This window comes from Phallusia mammillata, chromosome 7, assembly GCF_965637545.1.
Source record: "Phallusia mammillata chromosome 7, kaPhaMamm4.hap1.1, whole genome shotgun sequence".
In the NCBI taxonomy this organism is placed as follows: domain Eukaryota; kingdom Metazoa; phylum Chordata; class Ascidiacea; order Phlebobranchia; family Ascidiidae; genus Phallusia; species Phallusia mammillata.
In genome coordinates this window covers 9,608,635-9,626,448 of record NC_137258.1, presented here as the reverse complement: position 1 = coordinate 9,626,448, position 17,814 = coordinate 9,608,635, and the positions used below count along the sequence as shown (strand labels likewise).

Here is a 17,814-nt window from a genome sequence, read left to right as displayed (position 1 = left end):
AGCTCCAGTTTCATGACGAATCGTGACGTTTCATGACGTTTTGCACTTGTGCGCATGCGCACTTGGAAAAGCTACATGCCGGGTGAAATAGGCGACAGGTTGCTGCTGCTCGCGCAGCTCCAACAATCACGTAGCGTGTGAACCGGCCGCTGTAGTTGTGTTGTCTGTTCCGGGTTTATATTGTGCTCCAAAACCAAACCCGTTTGCTATATTCTAAGTTCGACCATAGATACTACATACACAAGATGGCGGTAAGCACTTTTTTTCAAGGAATGCAGCCTGACTACGGTAACTATAGCCAGGTGATTGTTTCCGTCATGGTAGTTGGTTTCAATTTGGCGCGTGGTGATACCGGTTTTGTGGCTTCTTGTTATAATGTGATATGTAGTCTGCAGTCTGCACCAACTATTTTTGTTAAAAGAACTTTACGGATAACATTTTGAATTATAATTTATTTTGCGCAAAGTCGCGAACATCGTCTGCAACCTGTTTAATATCACACAATGTATTTTTTTTTTTTTTTTTAGAAAGACTGTATAAAGAACAGCTACACTGTACTATAGTTTACTAAAATTTTAAAATATTTTATAGTATACTGAAATAGTATAATACAGGTCATGTGCCCTTTAAGTCTACAGCATTAAAGTCATCAAGTCAGCCACTGGTGAAAGCATTTGGTTCTGATGGGCGAAACCTTTTTTCCTGACTGACATGCCATGGCCATCACCATTGGGAACATATTGCTCAACTTTAACAATTTTGTCTGCCAATTACAAAAGCAACAAAATGGTGTTGAAATCAGGGGCAAGAAATCAACCAATAAGTGTGAGGTAGGTATCAGATGGCAGAACACAAACATATTTTTTGTGTCAGATTAAGAACAGACATAAATAACAGAAACTTAACAAGTTAACAGAAAAAAACCCTAATTTTTGAAAGGATTTGGCTTCATTAAAAATGTCCAGTTAACCAAAGACCCTTGCCTTAAAAAATGAATACTCATGCTTCTTGCAATGAGGTGATGTTTACACAAGATGATAGCATCAACAAGAAATTTGGTCAGTTACTATTGTCATCCAGTGAGTGCATGGTGTTTATGACTGAAAAAAGTGCAACTTCTAGAAATACTTAAAAACATTTTTTTTCTATTTTCTAATACAGATTTTGTTGGTTGCAGACTTGCAGTACACTTTCTTTCTGTGCAACCCACTCTCACATAAAATCTCCAGCATGCACGCCTGTGTTATCGGGCTGATAATTGTGCGCAGGTATTTTTGCAGTGTATATGGCTATACTAAATTTTCTTCCAATGTACAAAATTTATTGCTCATACAATATGTAAATCTGTTGCCATGGTAGTTTTATTTTTGTTGAAAAGGTTTAGTATTTCTTTAGCAATGTCTACATCAGGGGTTCTTAACCAAGGGTTCTCGTACCCCCAAGGGGTGTGAGAACTGTTCCTAGGGGGTGCGGGGATGCTGAATCATTAAGGTTGGTTAGATCTATTCTATATAATTAAAAAACCCAGGGGGGTGCGAAAAAAAGGTTAAGAACCACTGGTGTACATTCTACAGGCAGTCAGAATAAAGATTACATGTTGTCTGGGTGTTGGTTATTACCCATTGATAAATTATTCATTCCTCCAGCCAATTAGAACTTGGTTGTCAAATACAGTAATACAAACAGTTTTTTTTGTCCTTGTATGATATTTACCACAAATGACATTTGAAGATAGTTTGAGCTATTTTTATGCATGCTGAGTGCAGATTTTTTTCTTGGTACTATTGGGTTATTTTTCCATGTTGTGAGGAAGACTCAGTTAAGGTGGAATTAACATCAGGAGCTAAATATACCATGAACTTGAGGTTTTTATTCTAATTGAGGAACCTGCCACACCTTTCAGCAAATGTGTTTTTGGTATTTTTGTTGGTGAAAACCTTCTCACAACGGTCGCATTTTACTGTACCTATTTCAATCAAATTGTATACTTTCAGTTTAATATTGTAATAAAAATGAATATTCCTTATTTTCTTTCTGAAGTTTGTGAAAAACTGATGATTGTTTATTGATTCATTTTACAATACAATTTCAGAATCAACTTGATTACCTAATTTGCCTTTTTAATGACAGCTTGTACTCTATATAACTCAAGACTCTTATTTTATGTGTGTTTAATTTATGAATGAAACAGCCTTTTGCAATGCACTGGCACAAACACTAAAATGTTACAAAACAGAAATGTGAAAAATTGATTTTTTTGTTTAAAACAAAAATATGGCTTCAGTAATTACAATTGTATGATTAAATGCTTTTTTAAGAAAATCGCAAACATGTTCGCTTCAAACTAGTCAGTAAACTGTTTTATGTTAGGATATTAATGCATGATCAAAACATTGTGTATCGTGTAGTAGGTTCTGGGTGGAGTTTATACCAAAAATAAAAAGGCATTTGCACAGCTTTGTGGTCTTCATTTCTCAGAAAACGTTTCCATTTAAAAAGGGAGAAGAGTTTCGTTTTGGGAGTAATTTAAGTCGCAGTAAGGCTGGGTCTCCAAACTGTGTTAAAAAATTGATGTTGAAAAAATAGTTCGAGTATATATATTAAAACTAAACAGGACAGTGAACTTTTATATGGGAGCGTTTTTACGCATTTAAAGTTAAAAAGTACCATAAACTCCTTTTAAGAGCGTACACACTATAACTTACCTACCTAAAACCAAGAACACAAACTGGCGCCAGTTTGTTTACAACGGTATGTGACGTCATAATGCGTACATGTTTATTCATGGTAGTCAGGCTGCATTCCTTGGAAAAAAGTGCTTACCCAAGATGGCAAGCGCATTGATATTGAGTTGGCACGTAGCGCCGCTAGTGGTAGCGGTACAGTTTAGCGTTGTCTGTTCCTCCTGGCTACTGAGTAGATTGATATAGATCGGTCGCAACTGTTTTAATTCGGCTATAAAATGTCAACCACTTCATCTGCCGCTTTTGTGAATCTTAATTTGTTTGAAACTAACCTTTATGAAGCATCAAAGACGTGTTTTATATCTTATATAAGTAATACTTAGAGAAAGTAATCACCCAGAATGAACTGATTTTAATCTTAGTCAAGAATTACAGCTCCACACTTGGAAAAAAATACTTTTGCTGCTGTTTCCTGTAATACTTAGTCAAGTTTTAGTTAGTGTTTGAACAGCAAGGAAAAAACGTTTTACATTTCATGACAGATCAGCAATACATGCAAGACACAACAAAACTGGATATTATCATATTACTGGACCTGCTGGTAATTTTTGTTTTATATTTATTTTTTTACCAGAAGATCTAAGGAAAGTAATCTTTGTATTGAAATACTAAGTAAATTCATTTCAGAGTTTGAAGACACAGCAACTCAGAGTAAGGATCAGTTTTAAAACAAGGTGGAAATTGACAAAAAACGGGAACACACCGACAGTGCAATTTTTGTGAAAATTACAGCTTACAAAGTATGCATAGTTTTTTTGGCATTCCCTTTAAACACACAAAATTATCCTTATTATTGCTAAACAAATTTAGTAAAATTAGATTTTTAGTCATTTTTGCTTCTCGCTTCTGCATGTTAACCTATGTGTGACAAAAACAGTAATATGCTATTTTGTTTATTACACAGAATGAGAAATGGAAGTAAACAATAAAAAAGCTCTTTAAATCAAACAGGATTTGGCCAGCATACAGAAGCAGCAAAACTTTCTGGGATCCCAGTGCAACTTGTATGATATCATCTCCAGCATCTGTCACATCCACACTGCAAAAAGTGGTACACACTTACTATAATTTTTAAAAATAAGCACATTGGTTACATGTATATCCAGTACCTGACCCCAAGAAACTAATAATAATAATGTCTGGTTACTGACAGTTTTCAATATATTGATGATCATTACATTGTACTTATAACACCTCCAAGTAGTGGTGATGATGGCAGTAATGTAGTTTTTTAACCTTACATATATATGTGTAAAAATACGCTCAAGTTTATCTTACAGATGTCAAGTTGTTAGCAATTATTAATGGCAATGACACGCCTTTAAAAAATACCTTGATTATTTAGAATGTTTTGTAAAAGCATCTTCTTGCTATTTGCAGGCTCCACGAAATACTTGGAAAGTACATTTCCATTGGCTTGCTAGAATCCAACTTTGTGGCTTTAATTCAAACATTCAGCAATCTGAAACAACATAATTAATGACAGCATTGAACTTCGGGGCACCTGCAATACACTTTGTTTTGTGTAAATATCTTACCTCTTAATTCCACAATATCAAGGGGAAGACTTCATCAAATGGTTCATCAAGTCATGGAAATTTAGCTCTTTATTTTGTTGGAAAGTTCCAGGGTTGACAAATGACACACTTCTTATAGATTGTTAATAACTTTTTTGCAGATTATCATTAGGGTGATTATTTTTTGGTTTCTTTAAAAAAAATTCAAAATTTGTCGAAATTTTTAGAAAAGGTCAAAAATTGTCAAAATTGTTTACATAGTCAATTGAAAAACATATAGTCTAATTAGCAATATATACATCAAATAATGTTGTCCCATAAAAACCCAATCTATGTGCAACCCATGTTTTTCTTAAGTAAATCTGTGTATGGCACATTATGTGTAACATTACTTTATTAAAGTGCAGCATAGGTTTAACAATAGGCAACATAGGTTACCGTTAAACAATGTGCAACCTACAAGTTTAACAATATGACAAAATCTCTAAATCTGTCGGCAAACAACAAATTGACATAATTTCTTACATTGGTGGAAGAATTTTGAGAAAACTTTATCACCAAACCAATATTCAACTGAAAGATTTGTTTTAAATCCAATTTATATAACCATATTTTTCCATTAGTACACGTTGAAGGCAATTCATTAAGACACTGAGCAGTGGCAAGCTTCCTGCAAAATATCAAGAGAGAAATCATGGTGGTTTATGGTCAGCTTGTTGCAGCCTTGTCAAACTTTTACAAGAAACACAGCAATTTTTAAACAGATGTTTTTCTAAAAATAGTAATTTAAACAGATAGGTAATTTATACAATAATTTAACATTATGCTAAACACAAAAATTTACATCTTCTTATCAGAAAAAAAGCAATTCTTGACAAAATAAAGAATGCTGCAAAACAACATGTAGAAAATATATTTGTCAGTTATTTCACAACTGAATGCACACAATTTAATAAGTTAAAAACTGATAATTTACGCAAAACGTCGTGAAAAAAATCTCTAATCCTCTCGCAAATGGAAATCTGTTTTAGGAATATAGACTTTTTATTCACTGCAATGAAGAATTTGAAACAGTTTTAGTTGGTTATTACCGCGCTATAGTTGTTGTCACTGTGTTATACTACATTACACGATACAATAAGCATAAAATTTGACTGAAACAAACTTTATTTAACTAAAGCTACACTAAGCTGTCTGCAAAATCTGGTAGAGCTACTAACACCAACCGTTTCTCCTGATCCAAAAGTGCTTAATTTTCGACAGGTGGCGCAAAGAGCACTTTTTTCATTTAAAACGGTATATCTCAAAAAATGCTAACGGTTAGGGCTATTAGGGTTGGGGTAAGGTATTAGTACTCAAAATTCAATAAAACTAATCCAAAAAATTAGTTACTAATGCAAAAATTTTATGTAAATATTTCCCAGCCCAACCCATTTATAGCCGCTAAATAAATAATTCAGCTCTTTACGTCACCTATCGAAAATTAAGCACTTTTGGATCAGGAGAAACGGTTGGTGTTAATAGCTCTACCGCAAAAATCTCGACAAGTGTACCGCTACCACTAGCGGCGCATAGTGACAACTCAATATCTAATTGGTTCACAGAGAAACATAGAAATTTGCTTTATATCTTGGGTATGTAGTATCTATGGTTCGACAGTGAGTACAGGTAAATAATTATTTTGCCGTCTTTGAATTTATTTGTTTGAAGGTTAGTCGTGAATTTTTAAGATTACTGTAAGTGGGCTTCAGTTTTTGCGGTTATCATTGAGTTATACAGTGTATCTACCACCTTGAAAAAGAAAAAGGTCATCTAACACTTTGAAAAGTCACGATTAACCTTTATAATAAAACCTGAATAAAAAGTTAAGAAAACTGGAATAAAACATCTGCTATTCCAAATATGTCATGCAGGAATAAGCAACCACAAGAACTACTCAGTTTTAGTTTTTAATGCTGACAAAGAAAAAATAGCTTTGTGACTGTGAAGTTAAATGCCTCACTGAAATTCAGGCAATATTAAATGCAGAACAAGCAATTGCACAAGCAACAGGAATTTTGAAATACCTTAGTGATGACAACACAAGCAACAGGAATTTTGAAATACCTTAGTGATGACAATTTCAAGTTTTGGTTTCTTATCACACCATGTGGACAGTATTTGCAACCAAGTGCAATCTTGTGTATTGATATAATGGACATGTTATGTTTCTGTAAACAGTAGCTGCTAAATTGCTTCACAGGAAATGTTTCTTAAGAATGAACATTCTACAGGGGAGATAGTAGTGACCACCAAACATATCATGTTGTCAGAAAAGTTACTGAAACTTTTATAGGAAAAGCCAGTTAGCCAGCAATTTCCATGAGTCTCTCAAAGGCAAAACGGTTCTTGTCAACACTGAAAAGGTTGCAAACTTTTCTAAGGAACACCAATATTTCCAAAAAGACTTGCACTTGCAGTGATAGCATAGAAAAAAACAGTTTCTTGGTTGTCATTTGGAAATCAAGGAAGAAGTTATCAATTATTTTGCTTAAACTATAGCTTTATGATTCATTTTGGTTGTAAAATAGAAGCACAAGCATGGCGGGAAAAAGTGGGGAAATGGGGATGCTCCATCCCGGGAAATCAGTCCCACTCGCGGGAAATTTTTAGCTCTTTGTGTAAAAGCAAACACAAAAGTCGAATATAGGTTTGGCGGTGAAATAACGCAACAGCGCCAGTCTTTATCACTAAGCCCGTTTACATGACGACTTAATGCGCATTCGGATTCGCTATTTCAATTCGCTTCTCTCGTTTTGAAATTTTAGAAAAAAGCAATGCGAATTGAACCTGTCGGATGTTCAATTCGCTCGTATCGGTTGGTTTGAGCGATGCGCGTTGAGCTTGTAGGCTGCTGGCAACGAAGGCTGAGTTGGTAAAGGCTGCTGGTAGAGGGCTACTAGTCTAGCTGTTGCTAGCACGTGTTGTCATATACCTTTAAAAACACTACTTTTAACTACAGTTTGGAATGGATAATAAAAGACTTAGGCGGGGTTCTTGGAGCATCTCAGAATGTTCCCTTTTGGTCCAGCTAATTAATGAAAAAAAAATATTAGAAAAAATAGACGGAAAAACACAACGAAATCAGCAGATCTTTTTACAGTTGGAAAAGGAATTTCGGGAACGTGGAATGAGTTATGATTGGTATATATTTTGCACTCATTGTAATAGTTTGTAGTGACCAGTTAGACTTACTTTTCGTGTGCAGGAAACAAATCAGAAACAAGTGGAAAAACCTGAAGGCCCAATACTTTCAGGTGTATAAAGAAAGTTTGAAGTCAGGCGCAGGTGCCATTAATTGGCCCTTATACCAAGATATGTATAACCTTTTGAAAAGTCGTCCACGTTCACAGGTACAAGCTTTTGTATGGTCCATGCCTGTCAGACTGTCTTGCCACCAAACAAATATGAGGATGTGAAAAGCTATTTTTAAATCTCTTGTATTATGTATTAAACTCTTTTAGCTGCTTGCTTTTGAAAAATTATTATGCAGGCAATGGAAGGAGAGGGCATAGATACTTTTTCGCAGCAATTTCAGAAAGGTCAGTCATAAGGTGGTTTTACTTTGAAGATGAAATACAAATCAAAACATTAAGTCAAAAATAGTTAGGAATGACAAGTCAAGAAGTGATAGTAGTCGAATGGTATGCAGTAGTATAAATGTATGCAGTTATTTTTAGATGACATACAAGACACCAGCAACAGCAGCATTTCTGAAGATGGTATTGGTAAGTTCTAAAAACTGGTGATACACAACTATGTTGAGTAGGTGCAGCTAAATGTTATGCAGTCTTATATGTGTTTTTTTATTTCTTAACCTTTTAGAAACACCAGGCAGTACAGCTGACACGAGTCATAATGGTAAGCAACCGCCAAATAACTAGAAATGTTTATTGCATTCATTATTTACTATTTTACAGAGGGAAATGAAAATTTGGAAAATGAAGAAGGAGAGTTAGGTAAGTTTTCATGTATTACTTAAATACTGCCATTGGTACATAACGAAAGCATCTTTGTTGGTTTTTCTGTTCTGTTGCAGATAATCCTGACCATGGCCGAAAACGTAAAGCAAAAGGTATGGTGAAAAGTCTTGTAGAACTTAACACAAGAATATGTTAGTTTGTATGAGTGTTGTTTTATCTGTGCATGAGAATGCAACCCTTAGATGTAATAATTTTGATGTCACTTAGATTCTGAAACTACAAGCAAGAAGAGGAGAGGTATAAATACTGCTAGGACTTAGTGAAATGTCATTACTTTTAGTGCATTTTTAACCAGATTGGGAAAATGGAATTCAGATTCTTGCAAACGTTTTCGAGACCCAGTGTGAAAAGGACCGACAATCTCGTCGTGAAATTATGACAGAGATGGCCCAAACATTTACCAGCGGTTTGCAGATGCTTTTACAGCACCAACAGGCAGAACCCATTGTATTTCAAATGGAAAGTGGTTCCTTTCAACCCAATCATGAATAAAAGTATACTCCAACGTTTATTTGTATCCTTTATTTTCGTATGTTTGGTACAAGTTAAACTACAAAAATCGCGAAGAGGTTCGTCGCGGCTGTGTGGAGGAGAGATGTCTCATAATTGCCAGTCGAACTTCAGCACCGTGGCCTAATGACATGTCACATGGGCGTGTGGATGGTTGAGAGAACGTAGTATGATTTTGGGCACTAAACAACTGCTCTGGCACTTGTGTGTTGTGCAATTCGCAGAAGTTGTGTAATGCACAGCAAGTTGAAATAATGTAAGGTGCAAAGTCGATGTCAGCCTCGATCTTTTTCGAAAGAATCCGCCAACGTGCCTTCAAACGACCGAATGCATTTTCGACGAAAATGCGAACGCCACTATGATAACAATTAAAAGATTCCTGGTCGGACGTTAGCCCAGAGCCAATAAATGGTTTGATTATCCAGGGCAAAAGGGGGTATGCTGGATCGCCAAGTAGTAAAAGTGGTATTTCTGTTTCTTCCAGAAATATTGAACCCTGCAAAGTAACGGGCGGTGATTAGGTTAACCAGTATCTTTAACAAAACAAGCTAAGCTACCTTCGGCAAGTATTGTGAGTATCTGTAAATTCCGGATTGCTTAAAGACTGTGGCATCGTGGACACATCCGGGCTGGCGTATGTTTATATCGCGAAACCTGTGTGTTATTTAAAAAATATTAAGCAAAATCACTTCTACCTAGCGCTTTGAAACAACTGTTTAAGCTTACATATATTTGTCGTCTACTATAGCCTGCAAAACCAAAGAATCCCAACCCTTGCGGTTTGTATAGTCTTTTTTTCCATCTTTTGGTGCAGTTATAGGAATATGGCTACCATCTATACACCCGTACACCTTAAGATACCAATAATTTGTAGTCAACATAACAAAAAAGAAACCAACCAAAAATTACATACCTGTGGAAAATGAAGTTTTGTTTCTATTCTATGTGCAATTTCTGTCGCTTCACTATCCGATGGCATGTGTATAAAAATGTGCAATCTTTTGTTGATTGCTTTGCAAAAACTGAATGAGTGATTAACTTTAGAAAAAGTTAATAAATCCCACTATACATGCAGCTTACCGATGCAGACAGTTGCAGACTGTAGGCTTACTTACTCCAAAAAGGTTGGCCACCGACCTGTATTCGGCGGAGGATGCCAATTTGTATAACGCTATGGCCACGCGCTTGTCCGAAGGTATGGAAGGTCTCACTACAATATCATCTAACGAACGAATATAGTCTTAAGTGCTTTATTGTTTAACGAGAACGAAAAATCTTACCTGGCTTCATGTCTGTGTCTACTGTTTCGCATAATTTTTTGAAGGTATTTTTGTTTATTCTAAAATTTTCCACCCACTTGGCATCATTGTACTTCAGAACGTCCTGTTCCCAGTACTGGCCAAATCTACGAAAGTTTGTTTTTCAAACACATAACAAGCAGTTTCTAAACTATTTTTAATGTTGGTATACCTTGCATACATCCAAATCCGTCCACTTCGGCCATCAGGCTTGCATTTAATGAATTGCAGGGTGTTACAGAGCAGTTGAATTCGCCTACTTTGTGCGCGAGTTTCAAATTCCAGCATTTGGAAACATGCTTCCATAACTAATTTCATTAACAGATAAATAGCTGCTTCATACATTTTTTGCTACCTAACGTACTATGCCACTTGCGCAAAGAAACACCATGTAAACACAATGCTTTAGCGCATTGAAGTACAATTCGCATGTGACGTCATAGAATGCGCATTGAAGATATATTTGGATTCGATCATGTAAACGGGGTTACTGGTTACAACCGGCGATGCAACGAACGTGACGTAAGTAAGCCGCTACGACACATAGATCAACACACAAGGTGCTGAGTGTCTTTGTTCGCATTGCGTGTGTGTATGTGCACGAGCACAACAATACGCATTTGTTTTACGACAAGTAGGCCTATACTAGTAATGACGCGAAACAAAAACAAGCAGCAACATGAATGAAAAAACAAAGTTAAATCCAGACGCACAGTAGTAATAGTACACATCGTTGTTACGAATTTTAATCTTTACAAATCAGCTGGAATTTTTTTTAGAACTTGACAGACTAATTATTGAGTTTAAAAATATACTGCATCTCAGTGTTTCGTTTTTTTGAACACTTACGAATAGCGTAGTAGAAAGCAACGAAAGCGCATAAATAAGGTTGGATGACTCTTTGTGTGCGAAAATTGAAACGTTGGAAAGGTGAAATAAGCTGCGTTGGTTTAGTATTCCGGTTGCGTATAACAATTTGGGGGATTTACCGAAAAATGGCGGAAAATTTTGGTGGCTTCCCGGGAAATTTGCATTTTTTTCTAGCCCTGAGCACAAGGTTTAATAATATGATTTAAGTGTGAGTGTTGTAATTTTCAAAGCTTGCAGAGTTTTGTACTTAAAAAAGGAATTATAAGCTATATGCCACCAAATAAAGCAGCAAGTTTAGCAGTTAAGAAACTTACAAACAGTTAATAGTTGTACACAAAAATTATTTAATGTGGTTGTTAAATTTGTCAGTTATGATACCAATAAAAAGCTGTATGGCTAGTTTTTTTTAGTGGCAATAATCTGTGAAGTGTCTTAGACTGTGTTGAAAACGCTGACTGTGACTATAAGCTACTTCAGTGAAACATGACCATTTTTTTAATGTTGTCCAACTGAAATACTTCGACCTTTTTCGACTCATTTATAACTTATTCGTTTACTATTTTTTGTGTGTTTTACCGTATTTACGACCGCTTGGTTTCGAGTCTGTGTCACGTGTGTTTTTGTGCCACATTATTAGTGCATGTTATTGAGTTTGGCCCGTCGCTGTGCAAGTAAACAAAATTCCCGAATGATACCGTCTGCTGTTTACACTCGTGTACATTATTGCGTAACAAAAATTACGTCACAATGGAGTTGCTAATTAAGATTTGTATTACTTGTTTTTCTACTCAAAACAATGACTAGAAAACTAGAAATGTGGCTTTTCTATATATTGCCAACTTATATTTGTTCAATAAAGGCTAAAAATTGGAGCAGCACACCCAGAAATTTTAGGCACGAGCCGCCACTGGTAACCACGTCACTACAAATTAAAGAGGTATACCACCGTCCTTAACCTCCCAAGCTCCAGAGCTTGTCAGGACCGGAGTCCAGGAAACTCCACACAAATGTCTTGCACTTCGGTTCGTTTGTTTATTACTTCTGAAAGGCACCAAGAAGAAATAGAGGGATAGATAGAGATGAACCAGTGCGGTGTTATACATATACCCCAAGTAAAGGCGTAAATCGCATACAGGTGCTCTTGCACAATTACCACACAAAGCAGCGTCCAACCACAGCACAGGACAAAGCACAAAGTTAAATTGCGTAACCACCATATTACAAAGTCGCATCTACATCCTAATTAACTGCGACAGGAAATATTTCAAAGTTTAAACAATACAGTTGAATAAAACCTTTGCAATCTTTGACCTCCTTGCGAATTTTGAGCTTGCAAGTTAAAACGAGTTAATTACATAAGCTACAATTTCGAAATTTGCACAAATTATACCGCATCCGCTATAGTACACCACGTTCTCTTTCTGCCTTCAGTTTGTCCAAGCATACTTGAAAGAACCTTTGCCCATCTAAAAACAGTATTTAATCATATTTAAGAGAATCATTTCTAAAAAAAAATGTTTTTTTTTGAAAATTATGCTCTTTCTGGACAGCAAAAACTTACAGCTGTCTTATACAATTAGCTTGCGTTTCATATTCTCTTTTTTTCGAAAGTCAATATGTCAAAGAAACTGAGGGTTTGGTATGCGGTAGTTGCACAATGATCAATTACCAACGTATGGCAGCTAATTGTTATGCGCAAGTTCAATAAATGTTGTAAGATGTTGATGTAATAAGAATAGGCTACAGTAGTTTTTTAAATCTTAATTTAATGCTGTTTGGAGTAAATGGTACTTCCTATCAACCAGTAATGCCACTGAACTATCCTTTTAAGTCAAAAAATACCGGGATTGTAAAAATAACATATAACTTTGTAGAAAGTTGAACAATTTATCCTTAAAACTTTGGCCACTGTGAACACATTATTGCTACTTAATATTAACTCACCTCCTGGGCTTCCTTCTCAAATTTTTCAATTGCTCTTTTATCAATTCCTCCACATTTGTGAATTAAACGACCAGTGGTGGTCGATTTTCCGGAATCGACATGTCCAATGACAACAATGTTAATATGTGCTATTTCTTTTGCCATTGTGTCGAATTTTAATCAACTGCTTGGCTGAAGTTGAACTGGTTTTGGCTACAACAATTGTAATAAGTTAAGAATAACTACGTATGAAGCGAGGTTCTTAAGTCGCCAAATGGCGATTTGGTGATTATTCACCAAAGTTGTTTATAACTACGCATTTATGAAATAATAAATTCGACGTGCAACACAGAACAACACCAAGTTTTACTCGACAAAAGCCCGATTATGACAGATACAAAAATAAAGCAACCACTTGCCAACGAGTCGTGAAACGAAAGGATCGCACGAAGTTCAACTTCAAACACGTGATACACATAAGAGCGAAAGAAAAAAGGAAAATGTGTTTGTTCTTTTATAAGCAGTTGCGCAAAGTGGAGATGATGCAACCTTGCCCACGTTGCAAATTGGCAATCGCTGCCTTCTGACGTCAATAATCTTGTGATTTTTATGGATTAAAACAGTTACTCACGATCGGAATCCAGAATATTAGCATGAAGCCCAGTGGACACCTAAATAAATTATCTAAATAAAAGTTGCTAGTTTTAAAAATTGATCCTTAAAAGATCGGAACAGAAGAGTATAACGGAACAAAAAAGTAAATAATAATAAAAATAACCAAATACACTTTTCTAGTATTACGTTCCGGTCGTTTAACATCAAAGAGTTGCCTAAAGTTACGTGTCGTCACGTTGTAGTCATAATTCAAAGCTCCAATAGGCGCCGAGTTTCACAAAAAATGCAAGGTGGCGGCCGTAAAATATGACGTCACTTGATGAGACGTCACTGACACGGCAACTACAAGACAAACTCAAAGCCACCGCCTACTAGGCGCCTATGGCTCCCACGATGTTGTGCCCAGGAAGTATAAACCGCATTTGTCATATGCGTTTAAGGTTTGGTTCGCTACGGGTTCACTATTTATTGTCTTTAAATGTTTGGGTTCGTTTCAGTTTTTTTTTTAAAAGTACATTTTCTGGTTTTGTTTCGATTCGGGCAAATCATCCGGTAGGAACCGGTTTTCAGTTTTTAAACCGCTTAATTAAGATTCCGTTTGCTTAATTTTTGTTTCTCTGAATTAAAGCGCTTAAACCAGTTCACTGGTTAGAGTTCAGTTTCTGTTCCACTTCCTGCTTGTGTCATCTGTTTAATTTGACAAATGACAAATGCTATGCGACGTAATAGCCGAAAATAATTGTTGTTTGGTTAAGAGTTGTAAACACCTCGAAGAGATATTTTTTTCTTCAGAGCAAAAGCCAAAAAACGTTGTTTCGGATAAACTGCAACGAAATAAAAATATCGGAACCGGAAAGAAATAAACAAATTTTATTGCTTTACAAACCTAACTAACAACTGTGTTTCATACGTATTGTCGAGGGCCAGGTGAAAAAGTTGTAATTTGATGGCCTTCGGACTAAAGTAAATTATAACTGGTATTAGCTCCCAGAGTAGCCTATACATAAAACAGAAAAGTGCAACAAATTATTAACCCGACACTAACAATAATGATGTGGAAATATGACAACCCAAATATTTCCTACATGCACATACCCTAAAAATAGCCCGAACTTGCTGATCTGTAGGAGAACACGATACTTTCGGTCGAATAGTTTAGTATGTTTTATAAAACTTTTCATCTGGCCATTCTCATTTCGACGGACAAAATCACACATTGTCCGTAATGTTATAAATAAAGCCGATTTAAAATTATAAAACTTCCTTAAATGTGTCGACATTACCATGTTCACAAAAGAACTTCCAGTACAAATTAGTGTTCATCTGCCCAAAGAGAACGTAAAATGCAACAAGTTGAATCAAACATGTTTATTTGAATTATTTGATTTATTTGAATTATTTGACTATTTGATTTAAAAGGAAAAAAAATATTTGATCATTTGAATATTTAAAAACCTTTATTTGATAACAGTCCTACAGTAGCGCAGGTCTCTTGTTTGCCCATTCTTGGAAATACTAGCTTCAAATTCTCCAACACCAGCAGCCACAATAAGCGCAGCACATTCCGCCTGTTTAGTAACAGTTTTTCTACATCAAAATATTGCAACATTATACATACACTATCAGCATGAGTACATTTGCTGTGAGGTTCCTGTAATCACGTTTTTGATGAAATCTCTATGTCCAGGGTCATCAATGATTGTGACCTGATATTTTTCAGTGTTAAGTTTCCACATGTCAACTGTAAGCTATATCAACTGTAATGTAGTGATCGATTTATATTGTAGGTTTGGTTCGGATATCAATAATTTCTACTATCCGGAAAACGGGTATTTTGAATTTAGATATGCAGTTAAACGGTTAATAGAAAGTCTATTAAAACATCGGCAAACTGTGGCACATATTTTTTATTTTAGTGTTTACAAAAATCAAACATATATCAAAGTTACGCATTAATAACATTCACTGCTTCTGCAGTAGTGTATTTCTAATGAAGCATAATACATCACTTTTTTCTGATTTTGCCTTCCAGCCATTTTTTTGAACAAAAATGGGTCCCAACATTTGTTTTGTCTTTGAAAGTTTTTTTAAAATTCGTATAAATTCAAGTTCAGAATCTATTAATTTATCTTTTCAAATGAACCACCTTACAATGCATACATTTATTAGTGTTTATGTGTGAAATAATATGACTTCAATTCTATCGTGAATTTTATTATTCGTAATAATTAGGATAAACATTGGTATAATCTATCACTCCACATTAACTGCGTCGTTGCTAAAATCGTGTGAAAATGCTTTAAACGCATACGCAGCACTTTTTTTTCTTATCCGTTTAACCGACAAAAAAATACGGATATCGGATAGTAAAAAAGCTCTTCGGTTAAACGGTTAACCAGTTATCCGGATAATTCAATCCTATTTTAAGGTCTAATGTGTCTCAATGTTGTAACCACGTCACTACAAATTAAAGAGGTATACCACCGTCCTTAACCTCCCAAGCTCCAGAGCTTGTCAGGACCGGAGTCCAGGAAACTCCACACAAATGTCTTGCACTTCGGTTCGTTTGTTTATTACTTCTGAAAGACACCAAGAAGAAATAGAGGGACAGATAGAGATGAACCAGTGCGGTGTTATACATATACTCCGGGTAAAGGCGTTAAATCGCATACACGTGCTCTTGCACAATTACCACACAAAGCAGTGTCCAACCACAAGTTAAATTGCGTAACCACCATATTAAAAAGTCGCATCTACATCCTAATTTACTGCGAGAGGAAATATTTCAAAGTTCAAACAATACAGTTGAATAAAACCTTTGCAATCTTTGACCTCCTTGCGAATTTTGAGCTTGCAAGTTAAAACGAGTTAATTACATAAGCTACAATTTCGAAATTTGCACAAATTATACCGCAACCGCTATAGTACACCACGTTCTCTTTCTGCCTTCAGTTTGTCCAAGCATACTTGAAAGAACCTTTGCCCATCTAAAAACAGTATTTAATCATATTTAAGAGAATCATTTCTAAAAAAAATGTTTTTTTTTTGAAAATTATGCTCTTTCTCGACAGCAAAAACTTACAGCTGTCTTACTACAGTTAGCTTGCGTTTCATATTCTCTGTTTTTCGAATGTCAATATGTCAAAGAAACTGAGGGTTTGGTATGCGGTAGTTGCACAATGATCAATTACCAACGTATGGCAGCTAATTGTTATGTGCAAGTTCAATAAATGTTGTAAGATGTTGATGTAATAAGAATGGGCTACAGTAGTTTTTTAAATCTTAATTTAATGCTGTTTGGAGTAAATGGTACTTCCTATCAACCAGTAATGCCACTGAACTATCCTTTTAAGTCAAAAAATACCGGGATTGTAAAAATAACATATAACTTTGTAGAAAGTTGAACAATTTATCCTTAAAACTTTGGCCACTGTGAACACATTATTGCTACTTAATATTAACTCACCTCCTGGGCTTCCTTCTCAAATTTTTCAATTGCTCTTTTATCAATTCCTCCACATTTGTGAATTAAACGACCAGTGGTGGTCGATTTTCCGGAATCGACATGTCCAATGACAACAATGTTAATATGTGCTATTTCTTTTGCCATTGTGTCGAATTTTAATCAACTGCTTGGCTGAAGTTGAACTGGTTTTGGCTACAACAATTGTAAGAAGTTAAGAATAACTACGTATGAAGCGAGGTTCTTAAGTCGCCAAATGGCGATTTGGTGATTATTCACCAAAGTTGTTTATAACTACGCATTTATGAAATAATAAATTCGACGTGCAACACAGAACAACACCAAGTTTTACTCGACAAAAGCCCGATTATGACAGATACAAAAATAAAGCAACCACTTGCCAACGAGTCGTGAAACGAAAGGATCGCACGAAGTTCAACTTCAAACACGTGATACACATAAGAGCGAAAGAAAAAAGGAAAATGTGTTTGTTCTTTTATAAGCAGTTGCGCAAAGCGGAGATGATGCAACCTTGCCCACGTTGCAAATTGGCAATCGCTGCCTTCTGACGTCAATAATCTTGTGATTTTTATGGATTAAAACAGTTACTTAAGATTGGAATCCAGAATATTAGCATGAAGCCCAGTGGACACCTAAATAAATTATCTAAATAAAAGTTGCTAGTTTTAAAAATTGATCCTTAAAAGATCGGAACAGAAGAGTATAACGGAACAAAAAAGTAAATAATAATAAAAATAACCAAATACGTTTTTCTAGTATTACGTTCCGGTCGTTTAACATCAAAGAGTTGCCTAAAGTTACGTGTCGTCACGTTGTAGTCATAATTCAAAG

At 35.5% G+C, this 17,814-nt stretch overlaps 3 protein-coding genes and 3 long non-coding RNA genes across 8 annotated transcripts; 3 read left to right on the top strand and 3 right to left on the bottom strand.

Moving 5' to 3' along the window:
- Positions 1 to 1,007: 1,007 nt before the first annotated feature.
- LOC145238634 (uncharacterized) lies at positions 1,008 to 2,103 on the top strand. Its single transcript, XR_013862156.1, has 2 exons — positions 1,008 to 1,079; positions 1,162 to 2,103. It is a non-coding gene; the product is annotated as an uncharacterized LOC145238634 (long non-coding RNA).
- An 812-nt stretch (positions 2,104 to 2,915) lies between these two features.
- Positions 2,916 to 4,276, top strand: LOC145239492 (uncharacterized). Of its 3 annotated transcripts, none has more exons than XR_013862319.1 (4): positions 2,919 to 3,285; positions 3,372 to 3,484; positions 3,696 to 3,795; positions 4,125 to 4,276. It is a non-coding gene; the product is annotated as an uncharacterized LOC145239492 (long non-coding RNA). The 3 variants fall into 3 exon arrangements; XR_013862318.1 differs by having other exon boundaries at positions 3,649 to 3,795; XR_013862317.1 differs by lacking the exon at positions 3,372 to 3,484 and having other exon boundaries at positions 2,916 to 3,285.
- Positions 3,622 to 4,348, bottom strand: LOC145239493 (uncharacterized). The gene is made up of 3 exons (XR_013862320.1): positions 4,283 to 4,348; positions 4,077 to 4,206; positions 3,622 to 3,783 (listed from the first exon to the last, which is right to left on the bottom strand). It is a non-coding gene; the product is annotated as an uncharacterized LOC145239493 (long non-coding RNA).
- Positions 4,349 to 7,514: 3,166 nt separating this feature from the next.
- On the top strand, positions 7,515 to 8,792 carry LOC145239561 (uncharacterized). The gene is made up of 6 exons (XM_080102915.1): positions 7,515 to 8,028; positions 8,126 to 8,161; positions 8,221 to 8,259; positions 8,340 to 8,375; positions 8,491 to 8,520; positions 8,579 to 8,792. Exons 1-6 carry the CDS (start codon positions 7,965 to 7,967, stop codon positions 8,773 to 8,775), a joined length of 402 nt encoding a protein of 133 aa, XP_079959041.1. The 5' UTR covers positions 7,515 to 7,964; the 3' UTR covers positions 8,776 to 8,792.
- A 3,450-nt stretch (positions 8,793 to 12,242) lies between these two features.
- LOC145238515 (elongation factor 1-alpha 1-like) lies at positions 12,243 to 13,163 on the bottom strand. Its single transcript, XM_080101709.1, is given in 3 exon segments — positions 12,243 to 12,397; positions 12,400 to 12,427; positions 12,906 to 13,163. Coding segments are annotated over 3 exon segments (210 nt in total). The 5' UTR covers positions 13,050 to 13,163; the 3' UTR covers positions 12,243 to 12,359.
- Positions 13,164 to 16,049: 2,886 nt separating this feature from the next.
- LOC145238514 (elongation factor 1-alpha 1-like) lies at positions 16,050 to 17,162 on the bottom strand. Its single transcript, XM_080101708.1, is given in 3 exon segments — positions 16,050 to 16,456; positions 16,459 to 16,486; positions 16,966 to 17,162. Coding segments are annotated over 3 exon segments (210 nt in total). The 5' UTR covers positions 17,110 to 17,162; the 3' UTR covers positions 16,050 to 16,418.
- Positions 17,163 to 17,814: the final 652 nt, after the last annotated feature.

Bases quoted from the DNA above. Each gene is read 5' to 3' on its own strand.
- LOC145239561 (XM_080102915.1), top strand. From the start codon at position 7,965: ATGCAGTTATTTTTAGATGACATACAAGACACCAGCAACAGCAGCATT. The intron at 8,162-8,220 runs GTAAGCAACCGC...ACTATTTTACAG, and splicing joins AGCTGACACGAGTCATAATG to AGGGAAATGAAAATTTGGAA. The intron at 8,376-8,490 runs GTATGGTGAAAA...GATGTCACTTAG, and splicing joins CCGAAAACGTAAAGCAAAAG to ATTCTGAAACTACAAGCAAG.